Source organism: Apaloderma vittatum, unplaced genomic scaffold, assembly GCF_000703405.1.
Source record: "Apaloderma vittatum isolate BGI_N311 unplaced genomic scaffold, ASM70340v1 scaffold12892, whole genome shotgun sequence".
In the NCBI taxonomy this organism is placed as follows: Eukaryota; Metazoa; Chordata; class Aves; order Trogoniformes; family Trogonidae; genus Apaloderma; species Apaloderma vittatum.
In genome coordinates, this window is record NW_009703134.1 from 1,308 (window position 1) to 19,139 (window position 17,832).

Below are 17,832 nucleotides of genomic sequence, written 5' to 3' on the forward strand. Positions count from 1 at the left end.
CCGCTGTCGTCACTGTTCTCCTTACCATTTTCCACCTCCTCCTTACACGGGTAGGGTAGGTCTGCACCATAGGCCCCGGCCAGACTCCGCTCCACCGACTTGGACAAGGGCCCCAGCAAGATACCGTTGGGCAGCCCTTCGCCCTCGTCCCTGTCTTTGCCCCCGTCCTTTTGGTCAAAGGCGTTGTCTTTCTTGATCCACTCCTTCTTGCGGGACGAGTGCCGGAGGCCCTTGCGCTGGCTGCTCTCCGTCAGCGAGTGGTGGCACTCCTCGCTCAGATCCATCTCCATGGGGTCACTGCTGTCCGCCATGCTGTGAGCGGCTCCGACTCCAGACTCGTCAAACGATGAGGCACTGTTGGCTGCGGGGGCTGAGGCAGATTGGGGAGAGCCGTGCTGGCTTTCGCTGTGCTGCGTGTCGTCGTGGGAGGCTGCAGCGGGGAGCGACGGGCTTTTTTTGGACAGGTCGAGGCCTAGCTCCTGGTCGCCGGTGCTCCCGTTGGCACTGCTGCCCCCACCGCTGTTCTTACTGGCTCCCCTGCTCAAGGAGTGACAGTTCTCTTGGTTGGAGCTGCTGATGAAGACCTCGTCATCGGAGAGCTTTCCCTTTGACAGCTCCTTTGAGTGCGAGCCCTTCAACCCCTCGTTTGACCCTGAATAGCGAGCTTGGATGACCGAAGCAGTGGAAAGTCTCTGACTCCTGGCAGATCTCCCGACTCCGAGGCCACCGGCCTTGCCAGCAAAGGACTTGCCGTTCCGCTTCAGCTTCTTTCTGCAGAGAGCTGCCAGGTCGTGCAGTTGGAGGTAGCTTGCTGCGGTGAGGAGAGCATTAAAGTTCTGTTCACCGGGCTGGTCAGTCGTTAAGAGCTTACCAGTATAAATAAAGTCCAAGATCTGCCGGAACACGGTGGGGTTCACCATGTCCGTGTCTAAGTTAATCAGGTTGTCATGCAGGACAAGGGATTTGAAATACATGCTGCTGGCTGCCAGGATGTTCTTATGGGCACGGAACAGGGCATTTTCTACCACAATGATCACATCACAGAGGAAACCTTTGGCTCGTTGCTGGTTCAGCTGCAGTAGCAGTTGTTTGGCATGATTTGGCAGTTCCATCTCCACCTTCTCGTCCTTTCACCTTCACCTTACCACCTGCAAAACAGGAGGACGAGAGGTGTGAACCTGCTGTCCACTCGAGCGAGTCTACATTTAATAGACTGGCTTAACACAGTGCAGTCTATGTTAGGCTTGACACTGAATAAAGAGCTCTAGGTACATTCAAGCCCTGCAAGCTGTGATCCTGCTTGGAATACAGAGAGAAGTATTTCTCATGCTAAGATTTGATTCAAGTCTTTAAAAAAAAAAAAATCAGCTTTCTAAATATGTTTTTACAAAAGCAATTGTCCTTGGCTGGAATTACTGTTCAAAAGATACCAGCAGGAAGACAGTAGTTAGGTGCAGGGGAAAGCCGTTTCCCTCTCCTGACATAAATCTGAAGGGAGGATGAGGAGCGAGAAAAAAGGAAGAAAAAAGAAGCGTCTACTTTGCTGTTCATTTGCATATCTGAGCATGTAAAATAATGAGCATAAGCTGCAGCTTCCCTGCTTTAACATGTAGTTTGTTTCTTGGCTCTTACATGTTGAAATCTTACAACACCCAGCTGCTCTGGGATTGAGAAAATGACATGTAGCAACTAAATCCATTGAAGATGGAATTAATCACACTGAGGTGTGAATGGGAAATCTCCTTAAGAGTAGGAAAGGCTGCTTTAAAAACCACCCCCTGGCAATGTCCATATCCCAGTCCATTGACATGAAGGGCTAGAATCAACTCTGAACTGGCTGAAATTCAGGATGCTGAGGTAGTTAAATGCCACCAAATGTCTTCAACAATCTGAAACTGTTTTCTTAAATTAATTCTGCCCCGTCTTTAGTTTTGAAGGAGTTTTGCTCAAACTGATAGAAGCAGGTAACCTATCTTAAGTCACAGTCTCTCTACCCTGAAGTACTGTGAAGAGAGGAAAATGGTCATTACCTCTGTGTAGTTCGTGTATTTTGCAAACAGTATTCACTACATATTTTAATGTAGATGTTTATATTTGCTTTCCCAGTAGTATGGACTGTAGGAAATATCTAGTTTGAGGTGTATCAGAACTATTTGCAATTGCATGTTTTGTAGATACTACAATACATAAATACTATTTTGATCTGGGGCTGCATTCAGGAATCCAAGATCAATTTTTAACCTTTTTTTTGAGTTCATTTGAAAGTCCCAACTACTACTGTTAAATTCGTGTTAAAATAGTTTCTGAGGTTCAAATGTAGGAATTAAATGCAAAACATACAAGAGCCTCCTTTAGCCCTACACTTCCTTCCTTCCCTCCAAGTTCATCATGTTGTTGAAATGGATTTCTCTTACTGAAGGAGGAGCAGGCCATAAGTTCATAGAAATGAATAGCTTAAATTTTCTCTTAAAATCACCAGTTAATGGTTTGATTGCTTGTGAGTCCCATCACCACATTCTGGCCCATCATTTAAATCTAGGAGGCATTAGACTGCTTCTGTGTCAAGTATGTGCACACAAGAAATCAGGAGTGATACTGTCAATATGAGAAATAACCTCCCTCAAACCCGATTCTCACTAGCTGGTAATAAATGGAAAAATTTAATTTGGCAGGATGGTGGTAAATTTACATCATTCATTTCGGCACAACAAAAAGATTTTCCCTTAGGAAAAAAGGCTACCAAAAAGTAAACGCATGCGGCTTTTCCTCTGATGGTGCTGCCTGACTCGCCTGGTACTTAACGCTTTCACCAACAGATCTGCCAAGCAGGTGCCTCCTTTCTTCCCCGGGACAAATTCCGTCACTTGGTCAGCTGGCCAGCCTCCTACTTGGTTACGCACTTGGTAGAGTTTTTCTGGCCCCTGTTAAGTGTGCCAGCACCTAGTTCAGCATCCCCACGGGTCTCAGTGGCTTGTCACCTCGGCCCAAAACTAAAATACCTGCTCTGCTTTTCTGTTCTCTCCTGTTTCAGCAGTGGGTAAGAACAGTGGATTCATCACTGCGCCTTAGTGCCCATTAATGTTGTCCCCAGAGGTGGCTGCCTTTTGGCGGGCTGGCAGCCAAGAGGAGGAGGTACAGGCTTGTCGCGGTGCTAGCCAGTTATTTCTTCTCCATCTATGGTGCTTCTGTCAGAAATTCACCCTGCAGCATCACAAAAACGTGATAGAGACAGGGATTACCACCACTGAACCGTGTTGAGCACTTTAAAAACAAGTTTTGCTGTAATTAGTTACATCAGAGTTACAGCACAGAGGCAATGCGTCTGGTTCTAGTGGCTTGCTTCCAAAATTGCTGATTAAGAGGAAGAAGCAACAGCACAGAGGCACCAAGTACCTACTTTTATCGAGTCAGCCCAGTGGAAGCACTTACTTCTGGGTCACCAAGATATATTGATAGGGAAGGACAAAAACACGGCCTGCAACATAACACAGCATCTCTCTACATAAATGCGTCCTGCTCAAGAATAGCAAGAGACAGCCTGCTCCTACGCTATTTTCACTACAAACGGAATGGTGCTTTCCCATGCATATAAAACATAAAATCACTGTATATGATTTGTAAGTGTTCCATAAAGGACAAATATGGGAAAGGAAACAGCACAGTCAATTTTTTTTTTGCCTAAACAAACTAATAAAAAAGTGCATGGTACTGAAGTAAAAGGAAGCCTATTTCCCATGCGTGTGGCACTTGAAGCGGAGATGTAGAAATCTCTGTATATGTGTTTGTCTGAGCCTTTGCAAAGAGTCAAGGCTTGCTGCAGCTACTAACAGGAAATAGGTTTAGATTTCTATGTTTTTTCCCCTGTTTTTTTTTCCCTAACTACCTTAAATGATATTGAAACCAGGTGATGAGCCTGCAGGGAAAACCCTGGAAACAGGGGTGGAATTATATTCTGCTCTTCGCTGACCTTCATGAGAAAGATAATGTTATTATTAAACCTCAGTATATTCTGTAGCATAAAAATTAGCATACTACAAGTTGTTTAAATTACCTCTATTTATCTCACATGTCAATTTTTACAGAAGTATTCATGTCCAGTAGCACATCAGTATGAGGCAGGTTATTACCTTTAGCAGATTTTAAAAGCAGTGGTCAGGCTTAAGCACTGTAACACTGCCTATCAAATTTAAATTTGTTAGCTGAAGTCTAACACAGATATAGCAATCCTAACAAAAGGAATGTAATGAAATAAGGCAGCAAAACCTTCAGCCAAGTTTAGAGCCCCATGTTTAAAATTTTGCCAGAATTACCTACCGAGGGCTTTTACCAGGACTGCAACATGGGTCAGAGAACACATCTTTGACTCATGTACCTTCGTTGACAAAAGCTTTCTAGCATCAGCCTGGCTTGTGTATCTTGTACACTCCTGATCAAAAATAAATCCATTCCAGGTATTTTCCAGGGCTGACCAGTTACAAACCCTTCTTCAGCAATGATGCATTTCAGGGGTGGGAGAAGGGGAGTGTGTTGGAAAACTTGTTAGCAAAAGAGAAGCAGGCATTATTCCTTAATCTGTGGCATTCCTAAAATCTCACTTCTAGCCGAAAGAATGGGACCAAAGTAGAAAAATTAACAGATCTTACCAAACAAATGGAAGGTGCAGCCTTAGAAGGGGCTTGCTGTTAGTTTGCAGAGACTGGCTCTTAATGAACCCTGAGCATTTGGATAACATCACCACCAGCAGTAACAACAACAAAAGCGCCCAAAAGCCCTAAAAATCACAGTGGTTTGTATTCCTTGTATCTCAGTATAATTTTTAAGAACCCTTCCTTTTATGTTTTCTGCAAAAAGTTAGAAAAAAAAATACTCTTTGCTCAGCAGAGCTCAGACAAGGCTCAGATGCACTTCTAGTTAAAAAAAAAACCCACAAACAACAAACCCCAGACCTCAAGAATATATAGATGTCTCACTGGGGCCACAGTCTTTTATGGTTGAATTTGGTGTGCAAGATTTCACTCCTTTGCATTTAAAACAGGATCACAGACGGCTTTAGACAAATAGCGTTAGAGATGTTTCTTTTTCAAGATTCCATTTGCTTCCCCATCATTCAAGATACATAGCTTTCAGAGCAGTTAACCTGCTCATATATGCTTGTGCAAAAGTAGGGAATGAAGCAAGACTGAGGCTCTCCACTACCTCCACCATATCCATGACATTGAGACACAGCACATGCAAAGACATGAAAAATACAGGGCACAAATCACAGAATACAGTAATGCTGCAAGCAGATGCCACACATCAAACAAAGCTTCGCAAGCTACGAGCCGATAGCGTCTTCAGAAGCAGTATTGCCCCAGGAGCTGGGTAACTGTGAGCTGCTGTGCCCAGCCTGGGGCACGCTGGGGTCCCATGGGCGCGAGGGTTGTGCAGAACACCCAGGCTGCTCCAGGAGCTGTCCTGCTCTCACTGCAAAGCAGGAGGAACTTAATTTTCCCTCAGTTTCCACAAAGACTCTGTATGTCACAGAAAATTAGATTGCCAAAGTACAGGAGAAGAGGAAATCCTTCACCCCTTCAGACAGTATAAAATCTACATATTCACTACAGATTTGATTCTCTTTAATATCCTAAATCTCTTTCTAAAAGTAATTGCTGAATGAATGTTAAATGTGTTATCTTAGCAACCTCTGGCAGGAGATGGTATTTGATTTCATCTCTGAGTTACAAATTGCAGCATATGAATATTGTTTACCTTTTAAGAAGCAACACCAGTGAAGCAAAGAATCAGTCAAAAACAGATCTAAGGAAGCACTCATTTCACGCAGAGGATTTGTGGATGGATGAGAAGGCTAGACACCGAGCACCTGAACAGTGACCTAGCAGTACTGCAGATAAAAACCAACAAACAGATTAGATGGGATGTATCAAATTAGATGCTGTTAAAGCCTTAGCCTACTGCGTGTGCTATAATATACCCAGGAAGAGATAGTGGCCTCCTCCACCTTCCCAAGCAGTCGTGCTGCACGGAGCAGGCGCTGCAGCAGTGAGTGTGGGGAAGGACAAGACAAAATTAAATCGTTTCCTGCATCGCTCTTTCCCATCAGTTTACCTTTGACGTTAAAAGTGCGTCCAGCTGCTACTGGATCTGAGGGCAACTGAAGCAGATGACTTCTGCACCCTTCAGTTTCAGATGAACTAACTTTTTTAGAGCACTCGAAGGCCCCACTGGGAAGAGAGTTTTCCTGCTGCTCACTAGCTCATCTGATCTTCCTCTCCTCACGTCCCAAGAGAACCTATTTCCAGGACTCCCGAGGCATGGGTGGAGTGGGCTTTCATGGCCACTAACCTTCCCCCTCAGGAGCTGCAGTTGGCAGGTCATTAGCCCGTGCCTTTTAATGATATTCGCATTCCAGAGCATCAGAGGCATAGGAAGGAATGCAGGAGCTGTGTTGGCCCAAATGCTTCCCTATCCGCAGCCCCTGCGAGCAGGCAGACAACAGGACTCGGAAGCAGAGGTAAGAACATGCATTTTCATAATTGGCAGTGGAGCAGTGAAAGCTCTGTGAGGTGGACTCAAGCAGAAAACAGAATGCAGCCCCCTTGTTTTTCTCACAGGACTATCTCTCACTTCAAAATAGGCAGGATCAATATGTCAAGTTACTTGAGGAGAGGCCCGCAGAGCTGGCGAAAGGAGAGGGAGCGACATGCAGGACAGAGCAGGATGTGCAGCTCATGTTGCAGGTATGGACATGGAAAGGAGAAGGAGAATGGAGGATCGTTTCACTGAGGATACCACATCAGCAAACTTAAGGTGGCCCTTGTTCAGTTTGCTGCATTCCAATTAGTGCCAGGCACACCTGCCCTCTCAGCTCCCTGAAGCAGCTCTTGCAGGACTCCCGCAGGACCGCTGTAGCTTTGCTTATGGACATGAGCGCGTGTTTGGTACCTCTGTGCGGCAACGTTTGAACATTAGGTATGTGGGCAATACATGCTCAACTGCTACCAGCTCCTGGCCCAAAAAGGAGAGAAGAAAAAGAGTCAGATGATTTCCCAGACCCTTCTCGTTCCTGTTCTAGCGTAACAAGCAGAGCCCAACGTGGCCAGGCCCTTCCCTACTGCATGGCAAACCGCCCAGGGAAGGGGAATCTCCACAGGTGAAAAGGGTTGGGGGCCTGTGTGCATGAAAGCACTAACATCAGGAGAGCAAAGTGATTTCCAGTCAGTGCAAGGCTGCAGCAAAGCTGAGACTACGAGCAGTAGAATGCAGATTAACCACTTGGTTGCCGCTTACCATGCCGGGTACATTGGGCTAAAGGCACCTCCATCCAGTGCTGCCCGACGTGCCAGGTACATCCCATGATGTTCCATTGAAATCACAACAGGCCATCAATAGAACGTGGCTGCACGGATGCAGAATGGAGAACCAGCAGGGACGCTGTTAAATGCAATTAAAAAACTGCAATCAAAATCGAAATGTACATTTTAAAACGGGCACCTGCCTTAAATATGTAACTACAGAACGACCGCCCCGCCACCCCTCTCCCCAGAACTGCTGAACTGCGATGGAAACAGAGCAGAAAGCCTCTGCAAATTTGTCAGTGACTCTTTCCGGCCACCTCCATTCAGGACTCCCAGCAGCACTGAGCTTCAGGGGGACCAGTTCATATATATCCAAGAACAGCAGATCCCAGGATGTCTGCACCACCTTTCTGCCCAGAAATTCAGGCAACTACATATCACCATTTAGAAATGCCTCTACGATGAGAAAAGCCTGGCGCCAGGGCTTCATGTTCTCGTTCCCCACACAGTACAAGCAATGGAAGAAAGACTTAAATGCTGATCCTCTGCGTTGTCCCCATTTCCCTGTCCCCCTTCCCAAGCCTTTGAAATTCTGCTCTTCTAGAGATGTTCTGGCATTGAGCCAGCCTGGGTCCTTTGGCTTTTGTTACATCTGCGGTGCAAGACAGGAAAAGAGAATACAGTATACGCTCTGCTATTTATAATCATGCTTCACTAATAATTTAATCTACATTCTTGGAGACTGGAGATCAAATTGATTCATGGTGAACCGCAGCTGGTATGAGAATTGCAAAATTTAAGATCTATAATTCCACCCTTCCCGGCCCGAAGGAAAAAAGCAACAGCATCTTTTCCATGGCAGGCAAGGGCACGTGCCACAGATACATTCAGCTTGTCAAGCCTAGGGTACCCTCTGCAGTGTGTATCCTCCTTCCCCCAGAGTTCTGAAATCAGCTCTGGCAGGATTATCGAGGAGGCTAGTCTCGAGGTAGCTGCTAAACACACGCCCCTCTTCACAAGTGCTGATGCTGCCCCAGTGGAGGAAAAAAACAAAAAAAAAACCTGCCAAACCCCCCCACAACAAAATCAGAACAGAGATAAGCCTGCAGCCTCACAGGGATTTAAAATAGGATTTTAGACCCTCATAGCGAAGTCAAACTTCTGCATAGTTTTTGTCACACTGACAGCTGCATGTCTCCAGCTGTGCTGCTGGAAGTAAAAATCTTATATTTAAAAAGTTAGAAGAATATTGATTATCATTTCAACCTTTAAAGACAGAAGGCCAAATGAAAAAGACTTAGAATAATTAATGTAGTTAGATGAGAGACCAAGTAAAGGAGGGCACTGGCTTGGGAAACAGAGAGGGTCATCACAAAAAGGACACTGAATGTAACGAGATAGTTCTTGATTCCTCCTGGACATCTGCTGGGCTCGGGCCCAGGGCAGAAATCATTCCCACCTGCATTCTCATCCCCACAATTCTGTAACTAAATCCTTTCACACTAAACTAACAGGTCTTTTGAATTGACAGCACCCTGTTTTGACTGCTGTAGACTGAAGATTTTTAAATCTTGTCAATACAATGAAGAAATGACATGTAAGCAAACGTTTTCTTACTGACCTCGGCTATGCTGGGCCCAGAGCATTTGCTGAACTAGTCTGTCAACGACCACTGCCAGCGTAGCAGGCCAACCCACAACTGAATAGCTCACAACTTTAAGCATAATGGGCCAGAACCCCAGGGATTTGGAGCTCCTCCCTCTCCAAGGGATCACACACTCCAGACTGGGTACGAGCAACACTGGCTGCATCCGCCAGCATCAGGACCCTGCAGAACACTCAGCAATACTCAGTTTAAGAGAGGCTGAGTGCTCCATAAAGGTATTTCTTGGACAGCAGCTCAAATGCAGATTTACACCCAGATTACAGCAATTTGCTTCTTGCTACTCTGAATCACGCTCTTCGCCATAGTCGTATTTCCCCTCAAGGGCAGCGATTAGCAGAGAACTGCTTCAAACAAAGGTGTTTCCTACTGTTGGAACATCACACTGCAGTCTGAAATGAAGCTTCCTGCCAATTCCTAAACTGAGCCCTTATATGTTATACCTGTATTTTCAATGCTCACATGAAGGAGCCTAAGATTACCCAAACCCTTTAGTGGGAGGAGGAGAGGCATGAACATTGCAGTTCTTGTTAAGCAGAGCCAGGCACTAAAAATTCCTGCATATCTGCAGAGCACAGTTGATCTCGGGAACACAGCAGTGGCACCAAACAAATAAAGCCTCAGAAGCCGGCGAGCAGCAATACAGGTCAGGCTCTTCTGCAGCCCTGCAAGCACTGAGCACGCTCCGTTCCAACTGTACCTGCACTGCAAGTAGTAAAAGCAGCTCTGGTGTCCCATGCCAATCTAATGACTCCTTATTGCACTAAAATGCCCACATATTCAGTGGGGTAGCTCAGCCCACACAGGAGGAAGGATACCTTCTACCCATCCACCCTTTGGTATGCAAAATTCCTGTTTCCCAGCTACCTTTGAGCCTTGATGTACAGAATTCTCCTTTATAATGCAAGAATTTAGGACATGACTAAAGATTTGCTGCTGCCTCCCAGCTAATCCTAGAGAGTGTTAGGCAGAATCAACAACTCTATGAATTACATGGAGAGAGAAGATGCTTCTGGTCTGAAAGCTTGGGCCTTGCCCTTCAGTCTGGGAGGCCGCAGCTGGCGGGGGTGCAGAGGGGCAGCTTCGTGCTGAGCCCTGCTCAGGGGGCAAGAGCACACAGCCCGAGGGAGAAGGAGGAACGCCGTGACCCTTTCCTACAGCACATGCTTTAGGGCTCTGAGTCAGCACAGGTACAAGCTGATAGCCCGGTTGTGAAATGCAGCAATACTGGAGCAAATGCAGGGCCCGTTCAACTGTCCCTGCGACTGGGGCAGGATCTCCAGGACAGGGATGAGGCAGACAGCTGGGCATGTTAAATCCAGTGGTGGCTGTGACTCAGACCCCTTAGTTACAGGGTTTGTTAAAGCAAACAAGGCCTCGGAGAACTGGGAGAAATGGGAGAGGGTTTGATAAAAATAAGCAGGCCAGTTGGGAGGTTCTTGCATGGACTCAGCAAACGTTTCTGCAGAGAGGAGCAGTCTGCACAGGACCATCAGCATACAGAAATATTGCTCATGTCATGAACTTGTAGTGATAGTTAACTCCATGGTGAGGGATGCAGGAAGGACATGGGTACTAACAGCCTTGGACCAAAATATCCCCTCTCACCACGTGCCAGGTACCAGTGAGCACAGGAACAAACTGTCCTGTCTCATTTTCTTCTGGGACACCAAATCTCATTCCCTTATCCATACCTACAGATGCAGCAGCAGCAGTTCTCCTTAACATAAATAAGCAATGCCTTAAATATAGCACCTTTTGCACTTTATCCATAGTTGGGGGTTTTTTCTATTTTATTTTTTTTTTGCCAAGAACCGACCATGTACTCAGCCCTGTACTTCCCCGAGAACTATTTGTCTCTAAACTGCAGTGAAGTCTTTCAATCAAACCACTGTTTGGAGTTGGCCATGGCAGTATCAAGACTGTACTGCCTGCCAGACATCCTTCCAGATCGGATGCTCAACTGATCAACCTGTACCCTCATATATTTGGTTCTTTGCAACCATCAAAAAAGTGTTTCTGCAACTCTGAGCCTGGCAAATGGGAGGATGCCAGGAAGTCTCTATTGCTTGTAAAAGCAGAAGGCCTATCAGGCTCAAAGTTTTGCAAACTGTCCAAATCTATACAAACTAAAGATAACATAAGGGGAATGCAGGGTTTTCACATTTACAGAATTCTTCGTTTCCTTGGCTGTCGCTCTCCAACCACTGCATCTTATTTTGACTGGTTTATTCCCTGCCTTCTTGAGACTTCAGATTTTCTTTAAACTCAGCCTACAGGCTGCAAGGAGGTCAATCCACATATGCTTCCAAAATCTACCCTTTCCCAGCAAGGCTTCCATCCTGCCATCCTTACTCCAGCACTGGACAACAGTGGCCGAGGGCTGCAGATCTCTCATGCGTGTTGGCCACCCTTCTCTGCCAGACAGTTTCTCATCTTTCAGGATTACAGCCCCAGACACATTATGAAAGGCAGCCCAGCAAGGTCGTGGGGTGTTGAAAACTTTGCTACAATCCAAAGCACAGGCTCTTCCTCCCTTCCTTACCTACACACTGTTCTTGTCAAGGTCAAGGATTTTCTGTCAATCCTTAAAACACCCAAATTACAGGCTCTGGTCATGAATAAAGACTTTAAACATCTCTCCATTTAAAAAAGTGGAAAGGGAAGAGCAAGGCAAAGGGGAAGGTGCTTTTGCCCAAGACTTGGTTTTGAAAAGGGGATTGGCAGCCTATGCACATGCTTTAGCCTGTAATCTGAAAGCTCCTCGGGACAGGACCCCTAGAAGCATTTTATACTGAACCATATACACACCCCAGAGCAAAAGAGCCAGCGGCTCCCTGCATCCGTTCCAGTCTGCGCAGCTTCTAAGTCAACACTGCCAGAAGGCAAGACAGCGCTGTAACAAATTAGCACCACTCACAATTTGTTGAAGTTGCTGTTCCATTGTTTGTTTATTTAAAACATGCGTGCAGGAACACACATGCCCCCCCCAGCTCTCCCAAGCTTGCTCTCTGCTGCCATCACCCAAACTCCAGGTTTGTAGTCTCAGCGAGAGAGGCAAGCAAAGGCGGAGGATTAAACCCATGCAGAGCAACAGCCACTGCGCTGGGACTCTTGCTTGGGTTTTGCTCTTTCACCACAAGCAGAACAAAAGAATGCCCACACTGTCCCAGCCTGGAAGATCAAGGTGTTGAAATCCTTATTTCAGCACTTGACTAGGAAAGCGTTGTTAAGAAAAAGAAAGAGCCACAGGCTTGAAAGGACCCAGCACTAATAAAACTCTTAGTGCTAATGCTATTTATGAACATCCAAGGGATAATCTGCACCCCTTATCAGCCCACAAGATTATAAGATCTTTAAAATAGGAAACATGTCTTACTTCATAAAGCGCTGTATAAGTTTACAAAGCACAATATTAGTGGCAATAAATAATTGTCAGAGTCCGAGCAAAGAGGTGGCTGTAAAACCTGAGAAAGTACCGCCATTCCCTTTTCCTTCTGAGCTCCAGGCAGCAACACTCTAGGCTGACTGGTTGTTCCGATGTGGTTTACTCTTAGGCACTAATCTGTTTGTACCTTAAGAGGTTATTATTAATGTGCTGTGTTTTTACTTACGCTGCAGAAATTAATGTTTTCTCACAAGGTGATCACGACAAGGGTGATTCTGAAGCGCTGTAGTAGATTCTTATCCTTCCACTAAATACAGTCTAATTTGCCAGTGTGTATCAGTGTGCCAGCAATGATTCCATTACACGGCATTTCTGACTGTAGGCACTGATTGCGTACAGAGCACCCGGCTATCTGAGCAGTTGCTCACCACTTGTGTCATGTAGCCATACAGTTTCTCTTTCATTTCTCTGGGTTTATAAGACGAGAAGCTCTGGGCTGCTGCAGGCGTAGTTTAAGGGACAGTAAAGTCGGCATCATCACCTCAAACCCTCACATGCTTTCATTTAGCTACTTCTTTAATTGTAGAGAAATGTTTATGGTTTGTGAATGTTCTCAATGTTTGTGTATTCTGGCTGTCTTATCACATACTGGCACATAGCTGCATCATCCAAAGCACTTCTGCAAGCCAGGGTTGAACACAGCTTTGGTTTCTGGACAGGTGAACACTAGATACCACAGTTACCTCCACCAGCCTACCAACAATTAAGGCAATAACTGGATTTTATACTCGGATCGAGACCTTTGCATAGAAATCCGTGGTTGCCATAAGAATGACAGTTTTATTCTGCAGATAACCCAGGGTTTATCAAATGTTTAAATACTCAAGCTTAAGTATTTCAACAGCTAATCACTTTACATTTGTCACCTAAGGAAATTGCTAAGCAATTTGCACATTTATTTCCCCGTCTGAAAAAAAAGCCTCAACGAGCACAGCAGAATGGATCACTCTCCTTCTTTCAGAACGATTAAAACCATCTCATTGGTAATTATTCTCCTCAAGATGGGTGTGGGGGAGTGAAAAACTGGAGCAGATTCTATTTATAGGAGATAACCTTGGGAAAAACAGGAGGTACCAGAGAAACAGGCAGGAGAGGTGAAGTTGTGACAGTACTGAAACAAGCAGGAGACACAGGTGTACCAGGTGTCTGTGCCAGAGAGCTCTCAAAACACAAATGTGGCCACACCTCCTACAAGATTTAGGCTTGGCTGGCAGGTTTCATAGGCACTCGGACAAGAATTCACAGAGACAATTCTCATATTTAAAAGCTTGAGCAAGAGTTTAAAAAAACCCCACACTAAAAGGCTATTTTAAAAGTTTGCTGGATCACTTCCCATAGAGCTTTCGCCTCTCAGCAAGGAAAGCATTTAAAGGAGAAAAACAAAAAGACAAACCAGAACCAAACCAGAAAAAAACAAAACCACAGGAGAGACTGAAACCTCCGTTACACATGATTAAACAACTCAGCAGTTTTATAGCTACATAAGTAGGATCAGAATCTGGCCAAAGGAGTAATACATGTACAAACTACTGCTAACAGCCACAACGAACACTGATATTATACCTTGGACTGGAAGGAGAAAATAAAATTCTTATGTCCTTACCACTACCAGCAGAGCCCACTAATATAACAGCATCAAGACACTCCCAGGGGAGGCAGAAAGGATATTTAGTGAGGATGTGTTTGGGCTAAAACCTCTCTTGGCACTGTGCATTCCCAAACACTTGCATCCAGTATGTGCTGCTTTCAGTCCCTGGCCCTTGGCTGCACATTATTCAGCCACACGCAGTTCTGTCACAGGGAAGGGCTGAATAAATTGTAGCATTGTTATGCCACCGTGCAGGTGCTCCAAAACACAGACATCCGGAGGCTCAGGACCTTGAGAAGAGATATGCCTCATCAGCCGTACGGATGTTCTGATGCCACTCAGATCAGTCCATCTAGGGTTAATCTGTTCCCTTCTCCAGGCATTTTCTTGGCAGGCACCTCACACAGAGAACATTTTGACAGGAGGGAAATCACCTCAAAATCCAAACCCAAACAACAGTTGAATCCTGTAAAGAGCCTGAGTAAGTGGCATAGGTGGCATCCTGCTTCTCATAAAGTATGCTCCAGCAGAATCCTAACATGGTTTTTACACACCAGCTTTCTCTGCTCCCTCAGTAATCCCAAATCCCCAGACCCTTCCAGCACCAGTCATTGCACACACAGACCCATTTCAGACAATTAAAGTCTTATGACAGGGTATGTAATATAAAAACCCGTTTCATCTTGTACAGGCAAGAAATAGCAGGGACCTGCCCGTAGAAAAATTAAAAAGTATACAGTAATTCATCAAATTGATTTAATACAGCCAGCTGCATGTGAGAATGCTGGCCCAGACAGAAATAGTCCCAACAGTATGCATTTGCTTACAAATAGGCAAGGTGCTTTGGCACAGCTACTGCATCCTTTGAAAAAGTTAGTTTTGACATGTTGGGAAAGGACTTGGATTTTCCAGCTGCTCTCTAAGCAGGAGGCAATTCAGCGAACACACCCAAAGACCTGCAAGCAGACACCACTCGGAAATTTGTCTTCATTATCTTCTAATTTCACACAACTTTTTATTGTTTGCAATAGCCGGGGAAAAAAGTGCTGATGAAATTTTTCGTGTTTCTGAAACCAGAGGAAAGCTCAGGAAAGCACTGTTAGGCATAATTTGTTCTTTCTCCAGCAGCAGCCATCGAGGAGTGCTGGGCTGGGGTTTACTGCTCACATGTTCCCTGTTATTCTTGTGCCACCAAATCAAATACCAGTGTCAGGTTGGGTAGGTTTCAAAACAAAAGGTGTATTGGAAGGGGGATTGTTGTGGTTTATTTAAAGATAGTTACTCATAACAATTGGTGAAATTGCTGAGAAAATAAATTCTGCTTTGCCATCTTGCAAATTTTACTTCTCCCCAGAAGAGACTGGGTCACTGAGAGACACGCAAAGCTTGCGAAAGGACTGGGCTGAAATTTACTGAGGTGCCCAAAAATGGGTCTTTCAGTGACATGAATGGCACAGTAGAAATTCTGAGTCATGCTAGCTTTATTCATATGTATTATATTTTTTATTTTCCTGGGAAGAGCAAAATGTGGAGTGAGTTTGTTAATTTGGTTTTTAATTGATCGTGTCATTTAAAGGACTTAGTGCAGAATTTAAAATCTGCAGAAGGGTTTCTTGGGGGATATATTAGAAAGAGAAAAGCCTTATAGAAACAACCCCACCCCCTCCAAATACAAGGTTTGATCCTCTGCTGCACACGCTCACCAACGCACTTTTGCTTCCCCATGAGAGAAACAAATCCACAAGATCTGGCATAAAAAGGCTGGAAGACACTGCGCTCAGTTGGACACATGCGGTGGTGCTGGGAAGCAAAGAAGCAGCTGAAATTATACAGGAATAACAACAACATGCACAGAAGTTCCCCTTGGATACAAGTCAGCATGTGGGAATGATGGATTAAGATTGAGTATTTGCATTTCCCCGTCAGATGCCAAGATATCAGAGCTGGCATGCGAAGGTGTTCTGGCGTTCCTTGAAGGAAGGCTCCAGCCAGCAGCACAGTGCTGTACGGAGCTCTTCGGCTTGCTAGAATCTCTCTGCCTCTAATAGCACATGCATTTCTGATTTTTTTAAAATAAGTGATCTAGGTTAGTGCTCAAAGAAGTGAAGGATTAACATTTACAGCGCAGCACAGGCAACTGGGCAAGCTCTGCTGACAGAGCCCTGCCAACACAATCAACCCCAAATTAATCCTGCACTGTGCTTCCACCCCCACACAGCAAGCAGGTAGTGCCGCAGTGCCAGCCTCTTCCGTTAACACGCAGGAGCAGAGAAGCGCCACGTTATTACCTCTTCTTCTAAAGGCCAAAGTAGAGCATTTTGATCTTTGCATACAATAGGCCCATAGGCCTGAACAATTAGAGCGCTGGACTGAATCCTGTCAGATATGGTTTTTAAAATATTTTGTAGCACTTCTGTGTCATTGCCCTCTCTACAAGAGACTTCAGTGCTTTTAAGTTTCCTTTTTTTTTTTTTTTTATAGCCAGCATTAACATTGCCAGCGGTACATTATTTCCCATTATTTTCCCAGATGGAAAAAAACAAACAAAAACCACAAAGAAATAGAACCGTCATCGCAGATGATGAAGCATCATGATCTGGTTCAGCCCATCCAAGTCAGGGCCACCACTGAAAAGGTGAGGTCTTGCCCTCTTCCTGCATCAGTCCTGGTCTGGCTCAGCCGTACAGCCTCATGGTCTTCAGGGGCAGCGCAACGCAGCAGGCAGGAAAGCACAGCCGAGGACCAGGAACACTCGTCAAAGCTGACTGTAAAGCCAAATCCCGTGAGTCAGAGGTCACAGCAGTAAGTGAGGATTGTGCTTCAAACCCCGCAACATCCCCCAGTACCCGGGAAGGCTGCAGGCAGCAGGTGAAAGATAGTGGTGAGACAGGAACAATGAAAAAAAGTTCTTGCAATTTCTTGCTGTCACTGTGCCATGAAAAGATGGACAGAGCAGCACTCAGACCAGGAGAACCTTCTTCTCCGAGGGAGGGGCAGAAGGGAATATTCCTGCCTGCCTTTGGGCCTGACATTCTCCCCTCTGACACCCCAGTTTGCATAGTCAGAAGTGAGATCAGTACCTAACTACGCGAGATGCTTCCACTTTGTACTGTTCTTCATTTCTAGATGCTCAGTAGTGTCAACTTCCTCCCTTGGAATTTTTTAACAGCTCAGCAAGAGTGAAAGTTTCAAGGTTCTCCCAAAAGACCCCAAAATGCATCAGAAACTGGAATCTGCTGCAGGGCTGCAGTACGTTGTCTCAGCAGATTCAGCGGGTAACAAGGTCTTCTGAAACAGAGTGTAATAAGTGTTTCTGCCTGGACTTGCCAGAAGACCTTAATGCAAATATAACTCCAGGAAAATTAGGGTGGACTCGACTCTAGTGGCTGCCTCCCCCTCAGGGCTTTTTTTTTTTTTTTTCTTCAATCCTGATGAAATTCATTACAGTTGCGTTTAAACTGAGGTTGTGATTTAAATTTTCCAAAGCAGGCAGGGCAGGTTTGAAAGCCTGATGTGTCCGAGTTTAAGTGCTTCCTGAAGAGCTGGGGAAGTTGCAGAGCCTTCCCCAAGGGGTGCCTGGTTGGTCCCCTCACCCCCTTGACATGTTTGCTGTCACACGGGGCACTGGGTTCCTGGCAAGTCGAGCAGACTTGCTCCTTACAGCCAAGCAGCCCCACACTCAAGCATGCCAGTACTTTCCTTGAAGGTATTTACAGTTTAGTTTTTAGTGCTACTTTAAGTTCAAAGGGGCTAGTAAAGCCCCATTAAGCCATTTACATCAAACTGGTTAGTTAATTATCCTGTTGCAGGCTTTAAATTAGCAATTTACAACCCC

At 45.4% G+C, this 17,832-nt stretch overlaps 1 protein-coding gene across 2 annotated transcripts in view; it reads right to left on the reverse strand.

Moving 5' to 3' along the window:
- The window catches only part of HIC2 (hypermethylated in cancer 2), a 30,375-nt gene that overhangs the window by 662 nt on the left and 11,881 nt on the right, over nucleotides 1-17,832 (reverse strand). The window contains exons 2-3 of one of the 2 annotated variants that reach the window (XM_009864525.1): nucleotides 7,291-7,434; nucleotides 1-1,148 (exon numbers count right to left, since the gene is read on the reverse strand). The exon at nucleotides 1-1,148 is cut by the window's left edge and continues 662 nt beyond it. In XM_009864525.1, coding sequence (XP_009862827.1) covers nucleotides 1-1,112 — 1,112 coding nt within the window. In that variant the 5' untranslated portion in view covers nucleotides 1,113-1,148; nucleotides 7,291-7,434. Of the gene's footprint in view, nucleotides 1,149-3,472; nucleotides 3,485-7,290; nucleotides 7,435-17,832 lie in introns of those variants that run through there. The other variant, XM_009864524.1, reaches the window with a different exon arrangement.